The sequence below is a fragment of the Caloenas nicobarica genome, chromosome 19 (genome assembly GCF_036013445.1).
Source record: "Caloenas nicobarica isolate bCalNic1 chromosome 19, bCalNic1.hap1, whole genome shotgun sequence".
Classification (NCBI taxonomy): domain Eukaryota; kingdom Metazoa; phylum Chordata; class Aves; order Columbiformes; family Columbidae; genus Caloenas; species Caloenas nicobarica.
Window position 1 is genome coordinate 974,848 of NC_088263.1, and position 25,373 is coordinate 1,000,220.

A 25,373-nucleotide genomic window follows, 5' to 3' on the forward strand; every position below is an offset into this window, starting at 1 on the left:
GCGAATGGGAGTTCACACAACGTCACTGCAAAAAAATTAAGAATTCCCTACGTCTCTAAAACACACAAAGAAATACCAGACTTTGTAACCTTTTTCTGAAGCTCAGAAAAGCAAACAAGTTCTTACAAATGGAAGCAAACGCAGCCCTGGGTTCAGGAAGCAGCTCAGTTACACAGCACATCACCCTGCTTCCAACAACGGGAACGAGACCTTCCCCTCCTCCCTGAGGAGTTGTCCTCTACGTGAGAGCACCGAGTGCTGGGAGCTCTGCCTGGGGATGGATAAGAAGCCAATTGAGAACTTACGGGTGAGGCTTCAAGAGAGGACAGGTAAAGGTGACACCAGTGGGTGTCTGCTGGGCTCCTGGCCAGGAAAAACAAGTGGATCCGGCCTTCTATAAAAAGGAGCAGCCTCACATTCACAGGACCTGGTCCTCATTACTTCAACCACCCCCATGTCTGCTGGGGGGACACGAGAGCAAGACGTAAGCGATCCAGGATGTTCCTGGAGCGCACTGGTGATAACTTCTGAGGGACAGAGGAACCAACAAGGAGAGGCACTCTGCTGGACCTCCTACGCACAAAAAGCGAGGGGCTGGTTGAGAAGGTGAAGGTCAAAGGAAATCTCAGTGGAGTTGAGGATCCTGAGGGCAGGGAGGAGGGTAAAAAGCAAGCTGGACTTCAGGAGAGGAGACTTTGGCCTCTTCAAAGATTTGCCTGGAAGAATCCTGTGAGATAAGGCCGTGGAGGGAAGAAGATCTCAAGAAATCTGGTTAATATTCAAGCATCACCTCCTCCAAGCTTAACAGCGGTCCATCCGATGTATAAGGAGTCAGGCAAAAATGGATGGATGGCCTGCATGGATGAACAAAGAACTCCTGGACAAACTCCAACATGGAAAGGAAGCATAGAGGGAATGGATGTGAGGACTGGCAACCTGGGAGGAATACAGAGACATTGTCTGAGCATCCAGGGACGAAATTAGGAGAGCTAAAGCCCAAAGGGAATTGAATGTGGCCAGGGATGTCAAGGACAATGAGAAGGGCATCTATACATACATAGGTGACAAAAGGAAGACTAAGGAAAATGTGGGCACATTGCTCAATGAGAAGGGGGACCTGGTTACACAGACCATGGAAAAATCTGAACTAAGTGCGTTCTTTGCCTTTGCGTGCATTGCCAGGGCAACCAGCCCTGGTTGAGCAGAGGGGTGGGAGCAGATGACCTCCAGAGGTGCCTCCAACCCCAGCCATTCTGTGATTCTGTGAATGCCACTGTCTCTGCTCCACACATGAAACGCACTGTGCACTAAGGCGTTCTCACATGAGCTAACTGCAAGACCCTTGGACAGCCAGGCGATTCCTCTTGTTTGAGTAAGAGAAGTAACTTCACAAGTTCTCAACACACATCCCAGTCTTCCGCCACATCTTCAATGGCTCTTCAGTTTCTGAGCTTACACTTGGTTGGAGCACAAGCAGAAGAAATGCTGGCAAGCTGTGTAAGCTTAACACTCAGATATCTGCTTAAAAATACTCAGGAGAGCTGAACACATCTTTCTAGTACGTTCTCCAGATTTGTTCCTCACTCAGATGCAAGGGGTAAACAGCTTCCAGTATTTCATTTTTTAAAACCAATAAAATCTCCATTAGGTTTCAGTGGTTTCATTGAACGCTTTTGTTCTTTAGGTCAGAGATAAATTTCTGTAGCAGTAGATTTTGTTGCACTACAACCACCTACTCACTGCAGTAGAAGCTGATTATTAGGGATGGTGCTTACACAAGTCCTGTGTTGCTCCTGGGTATCATGGGGTTGTAATTGGCATCCTGAAGGAAATCAGTTATTGCAGGTGATGGTCAGAACCATATCTACATCTCCGAATTTCAGCATATCTGGCTTATTGTGGTAGGGCCTTTTTGGCAAGAAACAGAAGGTAAATTTGCCAGACCACTGACAGAACTGTGTGAAGTACATAAAATACCAGAGCGAGACATGGATGCCAAGCTGCAGAGAAATAACGAGCATCTGAATTTGCAGGGATGTGCTGCAAGGTCTTTTCCTAGGGAAACAGAGCTGTTCAAACTGCAGATGGTCCCCACTGTCATCAAAGGACGAAGCTGTGAACAAGTGTCCTCTCAGCCCTGTGAAAGCCCAAAGGTCTCTCCTCGTTCTGCCCCCACCAGCTCACGTGCACTGAGAGGCCACAAAGCCAGCAGGGCACACAGGGCCAAGAACATGACAACCCTACAACCAAGGAGCAGGGCCCTTGCACACCACTGTTTGAGACGTTTGGCTTTTTGTACAGTTTAATACCCATTTGCTTCCAACAACTGACATTCTGGAGAAGAGAAGCCTTTTCAAAGCACCCGGCGTCCTACCCACAGCGAGAGCTGCAGCTAAAGAGCTCTAAGGGCGCTCCAGGACCCGTCCTTCAGTAAACCCCAGCAGGTCAGGCTTGGCTCTCCTGACATTTCCTTGTTAAACACAGAAAAATATCCCAGCTCAGCCACAGCTTTGTAGGCTGGCATGCTTCTAACAACCTCCACTTTTTTTCCTTTCTTTCCTTCCTTTTATTTATTTAATTTTTTAATAAAACATCCACGTGTTCTACCATCACAAGGGATGATGATTCAGGCTGACCTGCATTAGACAGGCATCAAGCCTCACACACAGCACTGATTTAAAGTTGTGGTTGAAACAGAGAACACTGAATCATGACAAAGATGTCAAAAGATGCAGAATCCACCACATTCACAGATGAGCTGTATCAGCATTTCATTACTCTCCCGGTTAATCCAGTGTTGATGACAAGAGACAGCAGCAAGGAATATTTTAAACAGAGGGATGCAGAGCCTGTGAGCTCAGGTCACCTCCTAAGTGACAGTGACAGTCTGCTCTCAGACAGCTGGCTGCACATCCCCTTGTCTGAGCTGCTCAGTGTACACAATCCCTTTTCCCTTTTTTGGGGTTAAAAGATATTAAAGCCAGGAAAAAAAAGAAAAAGAAAAGAAAAAAAAAATCCAGCCTAGAACATAAGCACAGCTCTCTGTCATTTAGAGGACAGAATTACAGAATCACAGAATGGTTTGGGTTGAAGGGACCTCCCCAGTTCCCCCAGTGCCCCCCCTGCCATGAGCAGGGACATCTGCACCAGCTCAGGTTGCTCAGAGCCCCGTCCAGCCTGGCCTGGGATGTCTCCAGGGATGGTTCAGCCACCACCTCTCTGGTCAACCTGGGCCAGGCTCTCACCACCAGCAGGGCCAACAATTTCCTTTTATCCAGCCTGAATCTCCCTCCTTTAGTTTAAAACCCCTTGTCCTGTTGCAACAGGTCCTGCTCAAAAGTCTGTCCCCATCTTTCTTATCGGCCCCTTTTAAGTCTGGAAAGGCCGCACTAAGGTCTCCCCAGAGCTTCTCTTCTCCAGCTGAACACCCCAGCTCTCTCAGCCTGTCCTCCCAGCAGAGCTGTTCCAGCCTTGGATCATTTCTGGAGCTCCTCTGGCCCCTCTCCAGCAGGTCCATGTGTGTCCTGTGCTGAGGACCCAGAGCTGGACCAGCACTGCAGGGGGGTCTCACCAGAGCCGGGCAGGATCCCCCCCAAACCTGCTGCCCACGAGGCTGGTGACACAGCCCAGGACATGGGTGGATTTCTGGGCTGCAAGCGCATGTTGCCAGCTCATGGCCAATCTCTCACTCCCCAGCACTCCACGTCCTTCTCCAGGGCTGCCCCATCCCTCCATCCAGCCTGGACTGACACCAGGGGTTGCCCTGACCCAGGTGCAGGACCTTACACTTGGCCTTGTTGAACCTCATGAGGTTCACATGGAATCACTTCTCAAGCTTGTCCAGGTCCCTCTGGATGGATCCCATCCCTCAGGTGTGTCACCTGCAAACTTGCTGAGAGTGCACTCAATCCCACTGTCTGTGTCACTGATGAAGATATTAAACAGTACTGGTCCCAGTATGGAGCCCTGAGGGACACCACGCATCCCTGATCTCCACCCAGACATTCAACCGTCGACCACTAGCCTCTGGATGTGACCATCCAACCAATTCCTCATCCATGGAACAGTCCATCCATCATATCTGTATCTCTCCAATTTAGAGAGAAAATGTTAGGAAGGAACAGTAGAAACGGACAGAGAAAAAGAAAGGTATCCCCTAAGAATCTCCTGAAATCTGCAGGCAAGCATGCAGGGGCACTCCCACGGGAGTGTCATCCTCTCCATCCTTCCTTCCAGAATCCCAGTGAGCCATGGAGTGCCTCCAGGAGCCCTCCAACAAACACAAACCCCTTTATAATGCCTCATGAATGGCATTACAAGGCCACGTGTCAACCGTGGCCATAGTCTGGCTGTGCTTTAGGCGTCTGCAGCAGTAAAGTATTCATCAGGCAAAACATAATATCCCTGCAAAGTGCATTGACTTCCAGAAGGAAAATATCTCAAAAGTTTCAGCACGTTTGGCCAGAAGGGAAATCCCTTCTTGACCCAAAGCAACCGAACGGTCTAATACTGAGCATGAAAGCAAGAACGCAAAACCAGGAAGGTGATAACCAGCTTTTACTGCTGTTCCTCGTTCCCAGGGAGCAGAGTGTATCATTAAACGGGAGACAGTGAACACTACAACTGGCTATACCACAGCCAGAAGGGTTTAGGGGCAGCTAATTGCTCTGCAGTCACTTCCTGGACAGTTGCAACAGGTCAGCCGGGCCCGACTCATTGCTCGGACTGCACGTGCAGGTGTGTCCCTGCCTCACCCTCCCTCCATCCTCCTTTCCTTACCTTTCACTATCGACACGGTGTTTAGTCTGCGGTTTCCCTTTGTCCTTCTGTGGGGCTTGGTCTTCTAGAAAGCTGTGGTCCAGGTTGTCATCAGGAACAAAGTCCTCCACGCTCTGCACTTTCGCAGGGGCTTCAGGGTGGGGAGAAGGAGCGGCAGCAGCAGGATCTGCATTAGCAACAGTAGCTGTAAACCACAGGGTTCACCATAAACACGTCAGAAATTTGCTTTTTACAGCTCTATCCTGCCCAGGGTGGCAGCAGCCATGAAGCAGGACCTTGGTATCCAGCAAGAGAAGAGGAAGGTTATGAACAGGATACTCAAACCAGGCTGGAATCCCACACGAAGGTGCTCACAGACCACGCACGGCCGCTGCGGTTTAAAATGCACCAGGTTGACCCAGGCTGCTAAATAGTCTGAAAAACTCCCTAGCCTGGAACCGACTCTGCTCTACAGCAAACGCTACAACTGCCTACACCACAGCCAGACTTTCCACCTCTGCCAGCTGCGCTGCTCCTGTCTGATGACCCTTCGTTATTCTCTTACCTTTTCCAGACTGTTCAGTTCACCCACTCACCTCCTCTCGCTTTTTCAACTCTAACTGTTAAAGGCAGGATTTTTCACACTGTGCTTGTAGATGCACTGTGTAACCAAAAGCTCGAGAGCTACTGCAAATAGAGACTCGTTTTAATATAACTTATTTGTACAGACACCGTTACCCATCTTCAAGGTATCAGGATGAAATCTCATAAAATTAGCATAACCAAGAAGCCTAAAGCAATTAACCTTTTCAGAATTTGCAATGTTCAACCTTTTTCTTCTGCCCAGACAACACGTCACATCTAGGCTCTTTTCTTTTGGGTGAACGTGTATTGTATGGATTTTTTTTTAGGTTTTTCTCTACTAGTACAGCTTTCAGATCACTTTTGCACACAAATAACACTATTACTAATGCCACAGAGTAGCGTTGGTGTAAGAAAACACACAGCCAAAAGAATTACTACTGCAAGACTTCATGGGAAAGCTTAAATAGCAGCTCCCATAAAAAACAAGTATTCCTTTGTGACAGTGATTTTTCAACCGCTTTCCAATTAGCTAGTCCCTAGCTATGTTCCAGTAGAGGTGCAGACACTTGGCATGCTACATAAACCTAATAACACTGACAGATCAGCTTTTCCTAGTGGCCTTTTGTAACCCTCCTAAAAAGACCCCTTGACATAGCAGAACTGCAGGTCGTAAACCTGAAACAGTTCTCGAGGTGTTTTATTTTAGAAAAAAAGAACATAAAGAAAACAAACAAACCCCAAAGATTGTAACACTGGTAGGAGACCACGTCTTTTTTCTACACACCAATATGACAAAGAGTTTTTTATTGACAAGAGATTCCTATCATTTGCTCTTCTTTGTTTGTTTGTTTGTTTCTGGGTGGGAAGAGTCATCAAAAACTGCAATGGGTGTACTGGTAACGGATTCAGGATGCAGAACATTGTGTGCAGATCTAAAACTGAAAGATTTCAACATCTGAAACTGCAAACCGTGTTCCCAGCACCTCCTCCTTTCTTTCTGTGGGTGTCTCAACAGCCCTGTGAGCTCGAGGGATTGAGGGTTTGAGAGGGAAGGTATTTCCAATGGGTGATTCAACCCATGTCATGCTAATGATTTTTAGGCAGTGCCAGCTCTGCAGCTCCAGTTAGCTTCGCAAACAAAGCAAATGTGACAGGGAAGTTAAGGTCCAGATCAGTAAAAGTGCATGCAGCAAAACCCTCAATGCCTCTGCCCTGCAAGCTTGTTGGGCAGCGGTTTGGCCCGAGCGCTGCTCTGCTCCGCTGTGTCCCCGTGCTGAGGAAGAAGTGAGCGGGCTGCCCCCAACTCCGAGCACTCTGAAGGAGCACACAATTCCCTGGAGGGGAATCTGCTGCACAGCCTGGACTTACGTGATCATTTCTGGCTGAATAACCTTTAAAACCAGCACTCTGCTGTCCTCCGCTAACACACAGGAGCCCCTTTGAGCTGTCAGACTTTTGTGAAGACAGAGCTTCAAATAGCTTCTCTAACAATTTTTCTTGCTATTTGAGAGGCATATGTGCTCCTGGTAAGAAGCTGACAGTTCTTTTATTAGCGTCCCCTCATGTTCAGTACGTTTCTCCTGAACCACGCTACAGCCACCACCCAGCTGGCTGGACACCGTCCTCATCCAAGCACCGAGACAAACCACAATGCTGATCAGGAGAAAAACAGAGAGTGACAGTGCAGCTCTCCTTGGACACACACAGGGCCCGTGTCCTTCAGACATCTGTCTGCTCGGCCTCTCACATGGTAAAAAATGAGGGCAAACCAGAGAAACACCCACAGATGAGACCCTGCCTAGACACTGCATGCCAACACCCACCTGGCTGGGGAGGTGAGGGGTCCGATGCAGGAGATGTCCCAAACAGACGAGAAATAATGCTGCGCTTTGGTGGTGGGACGGCAGCCGGAGGTGCCGGGGAGGCTGTAGCTGGTGGAGGCGCGTGCGGCTGCTGGGCTTCAGGTGCAGGCACTGGTGAAAACGATGGGGGCGGTTCAGGAGAGATGGTGGAGCCTGTGGCAAGCGGCTGCGGCGGCTGCGGGGTGCCGGGGCTGGAGCTGCCCGTCGACGTGGAGCTCGGAGGTACTATTGGGGACTGGGAGCCAGAGGAAGGGCTTTGCCCGTTAGTTGTTAGAGGCGACGTGTGTCCTCGACTTCGGGCTTCCATCATTTCAAGGAAGCTGCAGGGCAGATAAATTGCAAATATAAGGAATGGAGAAAACATGCTCAACAGAGCACCGAGCACAGCGGCTGGGCTGCTTTGGGTACGTGCTGAGCTGGGAGGGTACGGGTCTGCTTTGGGTGACGCTGTGACTCCCTGGGCCACAATCAACCTGGTTCATCCACGTGAGTTAAATTCACCCGATCTGCATCAAGGTGTGGAGAATCTCAACCTCCTTTACACTGCACAATGAAACCTCTATTTGCAGGGATGCTGGGAACTCCCTGGATAGACAGACTATAAAGATGTGCCAGGGCTTGAAACACAACCTTAAGTGAGTTCTTGGGCATATGTCTCAAAGGGAGCAAGTGCTAGAGGAACGGCACGCTTTTAGATTCTGCAGAAGAGATCTGAGTGTTCAAGAAAACTCAAATGCTATAAAAACCTCTTTCAGCCAAGAATGGATTTAAGAGGAGAATTCCTGAATGTCAGAAGAAAGGAGCTATCCTGAGGGCTCGCAGAAGACTCGCTGCGATGATACCTCTCGCGATGTGCAGACACACAGATGGCCTCTCCCCGGCACACGCTCCGCTCTGTGGGGCAGGCAGGGACGCCGAGCAGCAGCAGCTCTGAAGCGAGTTGTGGTCCTGGCTGGATTCCTGACTAGAAGAGCATTAAAGCCTGTGCCACTACACAGGGTGAAATGCTCTGTTTCAGAAACAAAACCCAGCCTGATCCCGCTGCAGCCTCCTTCTGCAGCCTGTGTGGTTCGCAGTTTTTTCACAAGCTGTATGCAAAGAAACGCTAAAAGAAAGACAGGCTGTTACTCTGAAATGCCCTCAAAATAAGATTTGCTACATGCAGCGCATCTGAGAGATATAGAGGACACTCAAAGTGAAGTATTGTGTAAAATCTAGCAAATGTTGGGGTCTTGCCTCTTATTTCATTAAGCCTAATGAGCTTGTGCACAGAGACTCTGCATTCAACTGCTTCTGCAAGACAGATAGACTTGGTTGTGCTCCAGTGTGTCAAAATAGAGACTCCTCTTGATGCAGGGCACAACCCGTCCTTCCGGCACCTGAACCACCCAGACACCTTCACCAGAATGGCTGCTAAGCAGAAAGCAAACAGCAGGGGCTAGAAGACTCGAAACCCCCTTGAGATACCATTTCCTATTTTAAGAAGCAACTTGATACACTTTTAGAGAACAAACTCACATACTTTGTGACCAGCAATGTCTGAAGCCCTAGAAGACAACATTCCCAGGAAGCTGTTACTTGAACTGGAAAACCAGGAGTCCTTCCTAACTAAGGAACTGGGTGAAGTGGAGATAAAGGGTAGCGCTAAAAAGCAGTAGTAGCTAGGAGAGAAACCCTTGGCAGAGTTCCTCAAGGATTAGCCTAGAGATACATTTCAGCCCTTCAGCGAAGTGGCACAGAGACCAGGGAAATGCTCATGAGGTTGCAAGTTGGGAGGCAGCATCGACAGAGAAGAGGACAGGGACAAGATACAGAAAGAACTGGATAATCCTGAAAAACAGAAATGGGAAAAAATTCAACAGTACAAAGCAAACAGTCATCTGCTCAAGGGCTAGGGAACAATTGTTCTTGCTCCAAGTTCACCACGCAAGAATGGCTAAGAAGGACTCGCCTCACTCATTCCAGGAGATCGGACTAAAGGCTGCAAACATGACGCTGCCTGGGAGGAGCGGCAAAGGAGCCTGGTTGTCACACGGTCGTCCACTGCCGTGACCACTGCCAAGGCACCTAAATCAGAGCAATGCTGTGGTAGCCTCACTGAAGCTTCCAGCAGGATCTGGGGCAAGGCTTAGGGGCTTATTCCACCCACCAGACTGGCTATCACAAAACCAGCTCTTGGCAGAGCTGAGATCAGAGCATGTGACGCAGCATCATCCATTCCAGCATCCTCCCTCTCAGGGGACCGGGAGCTGGGGTGAGCTGCGCGACAACGCGTTCCGCTGCAAATGATGCGTGGATTTGTCATGCACCAAAGAGAAAACATAAAGGAGTTTAACTCTTGCACTGAGCTCTGTGGAGGCTGCATTAGGTTAGTCTGGAAGGTGCTCAATGCGTCACACACACCACAAGAACACAACTGTGCGTTTTCAGTGCAGGGCCTAGCAATTGCCCATCACTGCTTTCTTGAGGAGCAGGTCACCACATGTGCAGTTTGGTGTCGCTCAAGGCAGACTACACAAGACATCTGTGGAGAGGGAAAGATAAACCAGGGTACCTACAATCCAGCCCAACAAAGCAAATGCTCTGAATCTATGAAGCCATGTGAATTGCTGTGCCCTGAAACACCGTCCACGAGACCTGCCGGCAAAGGACGTGCGGCTCTGCAGATCCACGCCAGGAGCACTGGGTGCTCAATTCTGTCATCCCTCCCCTTCGAGCTCTGATTCAGGGCTCCTCAGAGCCCAAGGCAGGATGGCTGAACAGCTCTGCTTTGTGGTACTCACTCCTCCTCCTCCCTGCTCAGGGTTAAAGCCTCCTCCCTCCCAACTGGGACGAGAGATTAATCCCAGCTGATCTACATGCACCCCTGCTCCTGTTTACAGCAACAGCAACCCTGGCTGAACGGCCTGCAAGCTCGGTCAGTGCCACATTCGGCACCTGCGGTACTGATGCCGGCGCTGCTCGCTCTCCTGGGCTGAGCTCTGACTGCCTCTGTGAGCATGGAATCACCAACGCCATACGAAAACAGACCCGAACAACCTCTGAGTTGAGATCAGGACGCCGGGTCCCACCATCATGGCAACTGGGTGGACTCGAGTAGGGTAAGACGAGCGTACACTGAAGGCTAAGGAACAAGGATCCTGTATGAAGTACATACACAGTCATTTTAAGATACGGAATATGAAGCTCAAAGAGTGCTTAAAGCTGGACCCAACAAAGCACAGGACACTCTAAAATATCAGGGTATTTGAAGATTTACTGCACTTTGTACTACCAAGGCTGCCCATTTTGGAAACAACCTGCTTTGTTCTGGGCAAGCAGCCACCTCCAGAGGGAGGGAGGGCTGCAACTACCACCTGTTTCTCCTGCAGAAACACAGGAATTTTAAGAGCTGGAGGGAAAAAATGCTACATAACTGAAATATAAATAGTGTCATCCCTCCAGCTCAGCTAGTCTGGAGAGTAACACACATGCGGGCTTCTTCTGCACCTGCTCCTATGCCTTGCTCACCTACATGATGTGAAGGGCGTAAGAACAAGTTATTTTTAGGAGAAAGATGCAATTGTTACTTGGGGACAGCACGACATAGGCTCTTTCCCCAGCACAGCACCACGGAGAACTGTGGCACGTGTGCTCCGCGGCACCTTCCTCATCCCCAACCAGCCACGTGGGCCAAGCTCTGTGCCGTGTGCCGTGACACCGGCGGAATAAGGATGGTCTGATATCGGTTTTACATGGGCTGCACAAACAGCTCTTCTGAGCTCTCACATTCGTATCTTCTTCCGTGAGAGAGGTGGGTGGAAAAACAGCATCTATGAAAATGCTGCCAGCAAGCTCTCAGTAATTTCCAGGGTGGAGGTGTCTAAAGCATCCTCCACACTTCAAAAATACTACATAATGCATGAATGCTTTCTCTGGCTTTACACACACTCTTCAGAAGCACAAGCGTGGCTGCTTTGGGAAGACACCGGGCCAAACCTGCCACGTGTCTGTTTTTTCTCATATTCTACACAATCTGGCCACTGCATTCCTTGTTCTATCATTCTGCCAGTCCTTTGCAAAAGGACTCGCTCAAAATCTGACTGTGAAACAAGCAGCTTCATGTCCGCACTAGATGTAGCAGACCAGGTCCTATTAACACACAAGACGAACTCCCGCTGTGACCTGAGTACACTTGTTTTGGTTGGGAATTGGAGGCAGCAAACGTGCCGCACCAGTCCAGAGGGGTCACCTGTCCTCACCGCACGGGCTCCGCGTTTGCTTTCCAACCCTTCCGTTTCACACCGTGTGACAAATCCACATCCACAAAACCCCTGAATGATTCACCGTCAGTTGGACCTGCTCGCAAAAGGACACTTCTATGCAATTTTCAAGATGAACATGCTCTGCGGGAACAAAAATTAAGCAGGGCCTGAGGTTACTGTTACTCTGCTCCCAGAGCAAACAACAGAGAGCACAAAAGGCCTTGTTAGCCTCACAGCTCCTAAAATTGTCAGTGCTCATGTTCATTTACTATTGAAGACAGGAGCAGCCTGAAGCGTTTTGGCTCCTGGTTCTAACGTGCTGTGATCAATTTTTCAAATGTATTTTGTGTGGCAAGAAATGTTTTGTGTTATTTTATTAATGGTGAAAATGAAGATTAATAGAGTGTATGACATCCACTTAACTGGTGTTATTGAGGGTTAGATTTCTACATGTTTGTTCTGGGCTCATTAAAGGTACGGAACCTGATTCCTCCCTAAGCTCAGGTCCCCGAATGTGACATTAATTGCCAAGCAGGGTTCAGTCCTGCTGCCCAGCCCTCCCCAGGAGCTGCTCCGCTTTTCCACCTGACACAAAACGGATGCAGCAGACAAACCCCCTCCACAACATACGGGACACGCTCCATGTTCTCCACTTCTCTAGCAAGATCGATGACAATAGGGTTAGTTGCAATTAATTCTTAATGCAGTCCCACACACAAAAACCCATGACCTAGAGCCCCATCTAGTACATGCTGGCTCATGATCTGTGTGACGGCAACAGTGATTCACAGCAAGCGGAAACGATAAAGGTGGGGCGAGAAAGCAAAAGTGGTTTTGCTCACCTAACTGGTAATTCAGCCTTTGGCTGGTGCGTTCTGGCCCTGTGCTTCAAAAGAGCTGAAGATACGGGAGAGCAGCTGGAGCAGCAGGTCCTCCTGCCACGGTGCTGGTGTTACTCAGCAAAACTACCGGCTGTGCTCAGTGCGGAAAAAACAAACCTGCAAATCAAACCCCCAAAGCCAGTCTAGGACTTTGTAGTGAGAGGAGCTGTTTGATGCAAGGAGCGTGTCTCCCAAAAGAAGAGTCCTTGTGAGGAGAGCGCGATGCCTTCCTGCAGTCACTGCTCTGCATCTGCCCGACCTGGCTGGGCAGGATCCCCGACAGGCCGGTGACAGCGGTGGCACCGCCAGGAAAGGACCTGGGGGCAGCTGCCACAGCTGCGACAGGTCCTGCTGCTCCAGGAGCTGTACCTGGAATCACACACCACCTCAGATTATCTCAAGTTCAACCGCTTTGAATGTACTTTCACAAAGTCTGACTAACAGTTTGCATAAGAGCTCTTAAACGCAAAGAGTAAATGATCTAAGAACTCATTTCTTACAAACAATTCCTGTGAAGAAGTTGGGCTTCAAGTGCTTACAAATCAAACAATCACACAGTGGTTTATAGATGACCATTTCCTGAAGCTTCTCAAAACTGAGAGTGAAAGACAATGGGATATCTCACAAACAATAACGTAAGTATTCCTCTTGACTAATTCATCTTAATCTCTGGGGGAGGAAAAAGTTAATTCAAAGAGAGTTGATTACTTAACCCTTGAAACTAAATTTTGTATTTTGATATTTAAAAAAAATAATAATACTAGAAAAATGCAACCAAACATAAAAGCTCATGAAAACCATACATTAAATCTCCTTCTTATTAATTTTTGCAAATGTTTCCACCAGCAGCACATTCCTGAAAAAAATGAATATGCAGGAAGAGTTTCCACAATTTCCCAAAAACTATTACTCCATGGGCACCACTCAGTGAGGGAACAGGCACACTGAACATATTAATAAAAAGTTTTCCTTGTGACAGAAGATAAGCTGGGTCCAATTAAAGATGGCGAAACTGAGCAAATTAAGTACAAATTCAGAACAGAGTAAAGTCATTGCTGTTTGTTTACTAAGAATTCAGCATCTCAAAAAGGACTGGTTTTAGCTGTTTTTAGCTGCTGTTTTTAGCAGCACTGAAAATGTGAAATCTGAGAAAACACAGGGAAAGCAGCAGAGCAAGAGCTGTGGCAGCCAGAGAGGAGGCTCAGCAGAGGGAAAGAGCTGGAAGCGTCTCAGTGTGTCTCCTTGGAGGCAGAGCCCAGCGAGGGACGACTTACATAACACGGCTGAGGCAGCATCGTGTGCCACCTCGTGTCTTCTCGGGGATCCACATTTGGAGCTATGACATTTTGTCCTCGGGTGCCCAGCAGCAGCTGGAGGAAGAGTTCTTGTGCTCTTTCTGTTCTCTGATCCGAATTTAGCATTGGTCATTGTGACAGAGCAGCTACTAGAAGTGCACAGGGGTGAATGAAGGAACTGAGATGTCCCGGCCTGTCAGCGCGCCTTGCTCCACGGCCTGATTTCATGGCAGGAGAGCAGGAACAGCCTTGGAGGAGGTGCTGCAGCAGCCACCCCAAGTGCCCGTGGACACCTCCACTGTCTGTGCAATGCAGGGTGACCGACTGCAGAACTCCCAGTACTGTCTAAAAGACACTGGGGACTGGAGGTGCTGGAGCGAGTTGAGAGAAGGGAACGGAGCTGGTGAGGGGCTGGAGCACAAGTGTGATGGGAGCGGCTGAGGGAGCTGGGGGTTCAGCTGGAGAACAGGAGCTGAGGGGAGACCTTCTGATCTCTGACCTGCCTGAAAGGAGCTTGGAGCCAGGGGGGGTCGGGCTCTGCTCCCCAGGAACAAGCGCCAGGACCAGAGGAAACGGCCTCAAGTTGCGCCAGGGGAGGTTGAGGGTGGATTTAGGAACAATTTCTTCCCCCAAGGGCTGTGGGGCATTGGAACAGGCTGCCCAGGGCAGTGGGGGAGTCACCATCCCTGGAGGGGTTGGACAGATGGAGATGAGGTTCTCAGGGACATGGGGCAGTGCCAGGGGTGGGGTAACGGTTGGACACGATGATCTCGAGGGTCTTTTCCAACCAAAATGATTCTGTGATTCTATGAACCAACACAGGGGCTTCACATCTGCCAAGGGTCGACAAGTCACCCTGCATCAATGCACAAGCTGTAAGGAGAGTGTCAGAGGACAACGCTCCAGGTGCTCATTTTGACAACCACCCCAGTAGCATGTTAAACATGATAATCCCAAAATTATGGGCACCTGACTAGCATGGATGCAAGGACCCTCCCAGGCCCTAGTAAGGGGCACTGCAGCCCGGCCTCCCAACTGCCAGCAGGTGCTGCCACTGTGTCCACAGATGTGTTCACCAGCCTGAACTTTTTACTAAGTATCGGAACTTCACCCAAACCTGAGTTCCCTGCTATAGGAGAGTGCTTATTTCTTTAAATCAGGACTTTGGCTAAAGAGTCGAGCCTGAAAAGCTCCTGCAGGGATAAAAAATGAATGTACGAAGAGTATACTTTCCAACTCTGGGGCTCAAGTAGCCCCTCTGCAGTTCATCCGCTTCAGAGAGATGCTGCTGAAACAAATGGACCCTTTGTGTCTACCTGGGATGCAGAGAAAAATCTCAAAAAACCTAAAATAGCACTCTGTTTTAGTTGTGTGACCAAAGCACTCAGATGTGACACAGCCTGGTCCTTTTCTTTTGGGATCAGAAGCTCAAGCCAGGAAGCATCCAGGGATATTTTAAAGACCTTTCTATAAAGAAGAGTTATTTTGCGAAAGCAACGATCATTGGTCTCAGTGCACAGACATAAACGTGCAGTAGTTTAAGTGAAAGCAGAAGTTGGCCAGCTGCATAAAAATATTGGTTTATTTGCTAAACCAGAACCCTAGGGAAAAGTCTTGCTTTTAAAACTTTAGCAAGTCCTCTTCTGTCAGGTACCATGGCTTAGGAATTTCATGTTCAGCCCATTATGCAGCATAATGGTGCAATGAGCCCTCCCCAGCAGCCGAGCAGCAGCCGCCACCTATGGCACCAAAAGCTCCTCTGAGTTTGCAAAAGGCAAGAATGAGCTGTTTGACTTGTTAGTGCGCAGAGCCCAGAGCAATGGGACCGGTCTGGCCCTGGGGTTCTAGATGATGCCACACTGCAAATGATACTCTTTAGTAATCACAGGATTTCTGCAGGATGGCACTCTCTGGCAGTGGAAGCACGCCAGTATCGTAAATGGTGTATGCTGGTGTGGTTACACTGGATGGAATGATCCAGCCCATGTCCTTTGCTGAAACCAGGAGGTCCTGCTATCATGACACTGCTGCTGCTCCCTTTGAGTTCTAGTTCTAAGCAGATGCTTCTCAGAGCCGGTCCAGCTCAGATCAAGCCAGAGGCAGAAGACAGTTTTCTGCTCGATTTGTGAACAGAATTGGCTCATGTGAGGGTCCAGAAAATGCTAAAGCTGAAGCGTGAGAGGTGACTCCACAGCAAGATCTTCTGGTGTGAGTCCGGAACAGTTCTGCCAGCTCTTGACTCCTTTTCCTGATGCAGTATGAACAAAAATACTAGAAAAGAATCTGACAGCACAGCCCAGTCCTTTGAGTAGGGACATCAAGAGAATTGCTGAAGGCACAAGAAGACTAACTAAGGAAAGGAACGAGGTGAATGCTCTGGTAACAGTACTGCTTTGTGTGTACATGGGGTATTTCAATGCTCTCATGAAGGAAAACACACTAAGGTTACAGAACTTGAAACTGCGTCTGAAAAACGCTTCTCAAAATGGCTGTGCATGAATATTTCATAATCATCTATTCCAACTTCCAAATAAAGCTGCCTGTAAAGAATTTTTTTCCAATTCATGCTGGGATTGCACATCACTACAATAAAGACTTTGCAATGGGAAATCATGGAACACATTTGCTAACAACATACAAATCTGAAGAGATTCCTGTTCACTGTGCTGCAGATGTGCTGGCTTTGCAGGGCCAAACCTGCCAAAATGTAATTTCAGGCAGCAAGCAAACACACGGGGCACTGAACAACCCCAGGGCAGCAGGAACCAGTCACTATTCCAAACCAGAAATGCACTGAGGAACCGAGAAGTATTCAAAGGGAACAGAAGACAACGACGTTGTTGCTATTACTTTCTGCTGAAAGTAAGACACACAATACACAGGAACAGCCAGAACAAGAGGGATCAACATGTGTGCTGAGCAGTAGAGAGATGGAAAATATCCCCTTTCAGCATCAGAGGCTGCAACGTTCTTATCTATTAATACAACCGCTCCAGCAAGTGCTGCTTGGCTCCACCTCCACCGCCCGCCCACTGCCCACGTGCCTGCAGGAACCAGACCCTTGCCCAGGGATCCCCAAGCACATGCTTTATTCCAGGTCATGCCACTTCAAAGTGACATTTTACAAGATCCAAAGAAGTACTAAATGTCACTCCCTGCACCCTTCAGTCTGGCCACATGCCATAGGTGGGGCTGCCCATAGGTGTCACACCTCGACTGCAGTAAAACAGTTAGAAAAGATGGCTCAACGACATACAGTTCGTAGTTTTGATCTTCTGTCTCTTGCTGCACTGACAGCTCCTCCAAAGTTGCATCAATATCCAGCTGATTCGTCTCCAGCTGCCGTAGCAAGGTCTCCCTCTGAGGAAAGGAAAAGAAGCCGGGTGTGAGCAGGAAGGGTCATTGTAACAGGTCTCTGTGCTCACGGGGTGCAGCGAGACCTCGTGTCACCGCTCTGCCCGCTGCCATGAATTAAACAGGAGCTTTGGTCCCTCGCGCGGTGTTCAGTTTAAATACAGAAGCACAAAGGGAAGCTGAAGCAGTAGCAAAAGTACATTAATCCAGAAAGCCTGTGTGTAAGAAAGTAATTTGTTCTGCAAGCTATACTCAATCATAAATCAATAAGGTATGACTTTCAGACCCAGCACTGAAAGTTGCATTTGGAGAACAGTATCAACTCCTGCGGAGAATAGTTGTGCAACCCGTTCATTCCAATCTTGCATTTTTTCCCTGTGCTAAAGCAGCCCCTCTGTGAGCAGGAGCTGATGCAAAACCTCACAATAATTTTCTTTTTATTGTCGGGGTAGATAAGTGAACACAACCTGTCAACTCAGTGATGCTTTAGAAGTCACTGCCCTCTGCCTTCAGTTGCTGCCCCACAGATGGGGGACAGACACTCCAGTCCATTTCAAATGTGCAATAAAGGGAGTTTGCTCCACTCATGTAACAGAGGGCAGCTTAATTCAGTTCTTCCCCTTCCACATTTCCAACAGAACCCAAGCAAAAACCTCAGCTGAGGGGAAGTGCCGGCTTAAAAGGCTCAGAATCAATTGCAAATGCTCGTGGGACACTCCCCGACAGCCTGGATGGGAACGAGAAGAGATCAATAACCACACGCGTTACAGAGACGGCACGGGCACGGCCAGCGGCCCCAGCGCCGGCTCCGCACCGCAACGGCCCCGGGCGCAGGGCTGGCACAGCCTCCATGGCTGCAGAAACACCATTCGGGATCCTCTGGCCAAGAGCAGAGCTGTGAGCACGGCTCTGCTCCACGGTACAACCCCTCCCCGGGCACAGCCACTGTCACCTCACGGGGCACGGGCAGCATCCCGGGGAGGCTCGGAGTACATCGAGTTCTGGAGTCAAAAGTCACAGAATCACAGAATGTCAGGGATTGGAAGGGACCTCGAAAGCTCATCCAGTCCAAACCCCCGCTGGAGCAGGAAGACGCAGATGAGGTTACACAGGAAGGTGTCCAGGCGGGTTGGAATGTCTGCAGAGAAGGAGACTCCACAACCTCCCTGGGCAGCCTGGGCCAGGCTCTGGCACCCTCACCGGGAAGAAGTTTCTTCTCATATTTAAGTGGAACCTCCTGTGTTCCAGTTTGTACCCATTGCCCGTTGTCCTATCATGGTTGTCACCAAGAAGAGCCTGGCTCCATCCTCCTGACACTCCCCCTTTCCATATTGATAACCATTAATGGGTCACCCCTCAGTCTCCTCTTCTCCAGCTCCAGAGCCCCAGCTCCTCAGCCTTTCCTCACACGGGAGATGCTCCACTCCCTCCAGCATCTTCGTGGCTGCGCTGGACTCTCTCCAGCAGTTCCCTGTCCTTCTGGAGCTGAGGGGCCCAGAACTGGACGCAATATTCCAGCTGTGGTCTCCCCAGGGCAGAGCAGAGGGGCAGGAGAACCTCTCTGACCTACTGACCACCCCCCTTCTAATCCCCCCCAGGTCCCATTGGCCTTCCTGGCCACAAGGGCCCAGTGCTGGCTCATGGTCACCCTGCTGTCCCCAGGACCCCCAGGTCCCTTTCCCCTACACTGCTCTCCAACAGCTCGTTCCCCAACTTACACTGGAACCTGGGGTTGTTCCTGCCCAGATGCAAGACTCTGCACTTTCCCTTGTTATATTTCATTACATTTTCCCCCTCCCAGCTCTCCAGCCTGTCCAGGTCTCTGGATGGCAGCACAGCCTCTGGCGTGTCAGCCACTCCTCCCAGTTTGGTGTCATCAGCAAACTTGCTGACAGTCACTCTATTCCCTCATCCAAGTCCTTGATGAATATATTGAATAGCACTGGTCCCAGTACTGACCCTTGAGGGACTCCACTAGATACAGGCCTCCAGCTGGACTCTGCCCCGTTGACCACAATGTCACCATGTCCAGTGCCTGAAGGCGTCAGGGCTCCCTCTCCCACGGCCTACACGGAGGTGGCACAGGGACAGGGACGTGCGGAGCCACCCGGGTGACCCGGGGCACTGAACGGTGCCCGTTAAAGCAGGTCCAGGTGCCACCGGCTGCCACGCTGCTCCACCACCCAGCCAGCAGACAGAGGAGAAGCCCCAGCTTTCCTCCAAACTGCAAAGGATTTTGGTTTTATAACTGCCTTACCCTCGACGTACCTTTAAGCTTTCTACTATGACAAATAGTTCTGAAGTTTACTGTCAATAGCCATGGTGAATTTTTAATTCCATGTTTGGCAACACATACTCTTGCTGCAGAAAGATCCCACTGGAGTAAAAAGCACAAAAGCAAAACTCCTACAGAGCTTACAGAATAAAATCGCTATGGGAAGACAAACATTTCTCCAAAGCAATGGCGTTCAGGCTCTACATGTGTATACTATTGTCAACACGGTTCTGTGGCTGGGAGGACTTTGGAGCTGTGCAGAGCGTGCAGACTGACAGAGCAAGTGCCTCACCAGAGCGCGCTGCCCGGCCCGGGGGCACAGCCTGAGCCCCCCGGCGAGCACGCTGATCTAGATCAAATTCTACCATCAGTGAGCAAGGTTTCAGTCACTTTTATTTTGTATTACATTTATAACACCAGGTGAATTCACAGCGCCTGATAACCTTTAAACATGCTAATTTACTGGAAGATGCAGTCTTGACATTTAAGAGCTTCTATGACCCTTTATGCTAATTTATTGCTTCCCAGACATTTAGATTCTCCATTTTTACCTTCGCCGTTGTGTTAAGAGCTTTGACTGATGCATATTTCCTTTGCTAGGTAATTTTTATTCATCATATTTGTAAGCCCTATGCAGATGGAAACTTGACTTCAATTAACATGTATACAAAGAATTATGAAGTCATTAGTTAACTCCAATTCCCTTTTTTATGGTATACAGACAACAAAATTTCAGCAAACACACTGTACATATTTAAACTTGCTACACTAAACAGAAAAAGTACTAATCAAGATTTTAGAAATAACTCCAGATTTTGGAATTCAAATTCTAGATTTAGAATTCAAGATTCAAGAAGTGCAAAATTTTACAAGTTTTCATCCTTTCATGTTCTTCATACAGAGTAAGCAAAAATGAGACAAAAAAGAGCAATTTTTCTGCTCAGTTTCCTAAAATGAGTGAAATGAGTACTGAGCAAATTAGCTCAATAAACACACACAGCAGGGACACTGCTCTCCAACGCTCACCTTAGGCACTTAGATAACGGCTTTTATTAAACAAGTGGTTTGCCTTTTCTCATACTTTGGCAGTAATACATACACCAGAGTTTTATTTATTTCAATTTTCACAGATCACACTAAATGAAGAACTTCGATCTAATTAAGAGAGAGTTGCATTTAATTTTGTAAAATTTCATCACTAATAATGGACTTCCAAATACTTCAACTCTATTTTACCAGGCTGGTATTAAAATACTAAAGAAACAGCTTATTTTTAGCAATGACCCAAAGGAAGGGACTAAATGTTGCTGCAGAGCAGTGCTTTGGCTGAATGCGACTTGCAAGAGCTTCCTGGGAAAAGGCAATTTCAGTCACTTGCAGAATCCCGGCTCCTCCCAGCGCAGCAGCCGAAGGCCCCATTGACCCGATCACATTTGCACGTTCTATGGGCCACCCGCAATACCTAGAGCTAAACAGCATTCTCAGGCTTGACATCCTTTCCCTGGAAAAGGAACCCATAAATAATTGAGGAGTCTGGGCTGCTTGAGGGAAGGTGCTGTATACTGGGGGTATGAATTTCAGCCACCGCTTGCTTCATGAAAGATGCATGACTGTGAGCTGAACACAGAAATACGGAATTTAAAACCAACGCGCTCAACACCAACTCCACTAAAGCACAGCACGGAATCTCGCGTACAGCTTAACAACTCCTGTTCCCCCCGCGAGCTGTGGGGCTGAGGGACAGGGAGAAACAAGAGGTGACTGAGACTGATTAAATCACACATGCATTTAGAGCCTCGCAGCGTTCCACTCCTTTAATCCTGCTCTGCACCAAAGCACCAGGGAAATGATCCCTTTCTGGAGCCTGTTACTGGCCAGTCTCTCTGAAGGCATAAGCAGCACCTTCAGGAATTAGGGCTGACTTTGATTTCATAGAATCCCAGAATGTCAGGGATTGGAAGGGACCTCGAAAGCTCATCCAGTCCCATCCCCCCGCCGGAGCAGGAACACCCAGATGAGGTTACACAGGAAGGTGTCCAGGCGGGTTGGAATGTCTGCAGAGAAGGAGACTCCACAACCTCCCTGGGCAGCCTGGGCCAGGCTCTGGCACCCTCACCGGGAAGAAGTTTCTTCTCATATTTAAGTGGAACCTCCTGTGTTCCAGTTTGTACCCACTGCCCCTTGTCCTATCACTGGTTGTCACCCAGAAGAGCCTGGCTCCATCCTCCTGACACTCCCCCTTTCCATATTGATAACCATTAATGAGTCACCCCTCAGTCTCCTCTCCTCCAGCTCCAGAGCCCCAGCTCCTCAGCCTTTCCTCACACGGGAGATGCTCCACTCCCTGCAGCATCTTCGTGGCTGCGCTGGACTCTCTCCAGCAGTTCCCTGTCCTTCTGGAACTGAGGGGCCCAGAACTGGACACAATATTCCAGATGAGGTCTCCCCAGGGCAGAGCAGAGGGGCAGGAGAACCTCTCTGACCTACTGACCACCCCCCTTCTAATCCCCCCCAGGTCCCATTGCCCTTCCTGGCCACAAGGGCCCAGTGCTGGCTCATGGTCACCCTGCTGTCCCCAGGACCCCCAGGTCCCTTTCCCCTACACTGCTCTCTAATAGGTCATTCCCCAACCTATACTGGTACCTACAAACGTTACCCTACAAACGTTCCCATCACACTGGCTGTCGATCTGCCCTGGCTCCCCAGGCACCCAAAGCCGACGCTCCCGGGGTCTCCGGGAGCAGTGAAACGCCCGGAGCCACCAGCAGCCGGTTCCATGGGGCAGCACGAAGCTCCTCCAGCAAACCTGTGGTACAAATGCAAGCGGTGCTGGAAAAACTAACTGCAGCGTGTCTTGGCTGAGGTTTGCAAAGCGTGTCACTTTTGTAAAGATATAATTTTTCATAAAGTGACTGTTCTTTTACTAAGGTAACTCCCTTGAACCCCGAGCTCTGGTCAGAGATTCTGGAAGAGTTCCCGTCTCTGGACCATTAATGCAGTTGTTTAAGCTGGTAACATTACTCAGAGGTATTTATTCAATGTTTTGTGCAGTGTGTTTTAGATTTTTCTCTCCTGTTTCGCTACTAACCTTATGGTTTAAGGAATTAAGAGCCATTTAAATATCTACGAATGTCATTTGAACTGCACACTAACAACAGGTTTTAAAAGAATGTTTCACACACTAAAAGTTCTGGTGCCCAGTGCCACTGCAAAAAGGCAAGAACCTCATCAGTCCAGGACCTGGTGGAACCAGCGAGGGGGACAGGACCTGGGTCTGTGCTGTGGGAGGAGGAAGCCTTGTAAAGAACTTGTAATTTAAAAACCAAAACCAACAACAACAACCCCACCACCACACAAACCAAAACCAAACGGTTGGACTCAGTGATCTTAAAGGTCTTTCCCAACCAAAATGTTTCTGTGACTCTGCAATTTTGTGAAGGTTGACATCAAGTGGGAGCAACCGAAACCTCCAAATTTGCAGTGTCACCTCTCATGGCACAGAACAGCAAGGCGAGGGATCTCCTGCACACCAGAGGGAAATGAAAAAAGCCGTCTCCACAGTGGAGTTTATGCTGTGGTTTTCTTCAGAATGCACAGAAAAGCACCTGCCTGCAATCCCTGTGTGAGCACAGAACCGCGGGAGCTGGGTTGGGCACTGCTGGTTTTAAAGGGAGAGCTCAGCAGGTCTGATCGCTCTCCCCTCCAACGACCAGCACAGGACAATCTCCGCAACCGGTATCTCCTGTGCTGAGGCACAAACAACAGCGCAAATCTCCCCTTGAACATTTTAGGAACTAAACTGTAATGACAAGTCTTTTCAGGTTTGTTTCTGCGGTGTTGAATTATTTAATTACGTTAGATGAAAAACATGGGATTTGGGAGCCTAATTATGTGGCACCTGCACCTTTTGGATCCCCCCAGTGCCACCCCAAGCCCACTGAACAGAACAAATGTTGCCTGGTCACCTCATTTCCCTCATCCCTCCTAAGCAACCATCACTGCAACCTCTAGACAGCTAAAGACTATACCAGATTTATTTTTTCTATTTCTCTGAAGACCAAGATTTGTCCAAGAAGTTCTCTGGCTTTGGGGCCAACTACCTTATCTAGGTGTCCTAATTGCTTTCAGCCTCAGAGGAATAGATCATGTTTACTTATACATAGCACATTTAAATGAAAAGTCCTGTTACACTCGCATCCTAAAGCTGCTTCCAAGCACACCCGATGCTACAAATGCTTCTGTATTTCCTGCTTATAACCATGGCTGGAAAAATCACTGCATACACTGACTATGAGCAGTGTCATTAGGAGCAGCTTCCAGAAACAAATTTGGCAGGAAGCCTGTTCTAATGTCTTTTTCTCTTATCACCCTCTATTTGAGAAGAAAAGGACAAATCTACAAATCTGACAAAAGTAACCTGGGAACTAATTATTCTGCGTGGTTTCCACAAACCATCGCTTCACCATAGGAGCCGAGGTTACAAAAGAAATATTTAACCAACACCACGCTGGCAGATTTCAGTCTTTTCCACTGAACAGCAGACTGGGTTTATATCTCAGACTCCTACATCTTCCTCCTCAAAAATTTACTGTTTGACTTGTTTTCCTAGGTTTTTATGCATTCAGTTTTCTTATCCTGGTTCTTTCTGCTTTGCAGCCTGAGGCTGTGGTAACACCCACTAATATATCTGAACTTCTGAATTAGCATTTCAGTAGGGATTATTTGTATTGAAAGAAAACCACAGACATCTCAATTACTGGTGAAAGATGACTAAGATCAACTGCCTGTTTTTTTCCATCTAATAGACATGAATGACACAACATCATATGTACCCCCAAAGCATATGATGTTGATCCCAAAAGACCCCCATATGATAACCCTCTGCTACAGGATCACAGCTGTGAATTCCACCCTTCCGTGCCCATTCAGCCTTTGCCCTTCCACTCAGTCCACCCAAGAAGTCTCAATTCTGAAGGAAATATGAGACTTGGATCTCTGTGCACAGCACCCAAGCAGATCAGTTACCGTCAGGGCAAAGATTTTCAGCAAACAGTTGTCCCTGAACTGTTCGGTGCAGACCCAATCTCTTCCCATTGGAGTTTTCATTGAAGAGAATTTAAATACAAAGTTTAACAAATGTGCATAGATGACATTTTTGACTTGGTAACTACTGGAGGCAGTTCTCTTGCCAGTGTTATTCATCACCTTGGAGCCTTTCTCCAGAGTAAACATTTGCGAACGTAGCAGAGAAGAGTCCTCTTGCAAGCAGACACATGTTTAAGTCACAGGCACCAATGTACTAACATAACTTTGTTAACAACTCTTATGAAAACAAAAATGTACTCAGATTCTTTAACAACAAAAGAAACCAGAAGTATCAAATTCCTTCCTTAGAGATGGAGAAAACGAAATCTGTCCCACCCACCCAGCACATCAGGGAATCACCCTCTCTCTTACCTGCAGCTGCAAGAAGGGGATGTTGAAGAACTTGTGCAGGTACTTGAGGCCAAAGCTGTTCTTCATGGAAGACTCAGCATAGCGAAAATATGAGGAGCCGGGAGGCCTGTCTCGACCAGAGAGGTAGAGAGAACAACACTGTACAAAGGACTGCGTACACACAGAGGAGGCACTTGCTGAATTACACACCACGAACTGTCCTCATTTCCAAGCCAACCCTCAGTCCCCAAATGTAGGTGAGCAGCTCATCCTGCCAGGGACTCCTTATTTGTTTACAGACAAAATTCACACTTTGCTCCTCCTGAAGGGTGATAGAACACGGCTGTTGTTGTTGTGTGAGAAGGGAAATGAGGCTGGGGAAAGGGCTGGAGCACAAGTGTGATGGGAACGGCTGAGGGAGCTGGGGGTTCAGCCTGGAGAACAGGAGCTGAGGGGAGACCTTCTGATCTCTGAACTGCCTGAAAGGAGCTTGGAGCCAGGGGGGGTCAGGCTCTGCTCCCAAGGAACAAGCGCCAGGACCAGAGGAAACGGCCTCAAGTTGCGCCAGGGGAGGTTGAGGTTGGATCTGGGGAACAATTTCTTCCCCCAAGGGCTGTGGGGCATTGGAACAGGCTGCCCAGGGCAGTGGTGGAGTCACCATCCCTGGAGTGGTTGGACAGACG

At 48.7% G+C, this 25,373-nt stretch overlaps 1 protein-coding gene across 2 annotated transcripts in view; it reads right to left on the reverse strand.

Annotated features, from left to right (window-relative positions):
• Positions 1-25,373, reverse strand: part of RABL6 (RAB, member RAS oncogene family like 6) — a 60,684-nt gene that overhangs the window by 10,793 nt on the left and 24,518 nt on the right. The window contains exons 7-10 of one of the 2 annotated variants that reach the window (XM_065648274.1): positions 24,712-24,817; positions 16,882-16,985; positions 7,167-7,525; positions 4,780-4,963 (exon numbers count right to left, since the gene is read on the reverse strand). In XM_065648274.1, the coding sequence (XP_065504346.1) occupies positions 4,780-4,963; positions 7,167-7,525; positions 16,882-16,985; positions 24,712-24,817 (753 nt within the window). The remainder of the gene's footprint in view (positions 1-4,779; positions 4,964-7,166; positions 7,526-16,881; positions 16,986-24,711; positions 24,818-25,373) is intronic. The other variant, XM_065648275.1, reaches the window with a different exon arrangement.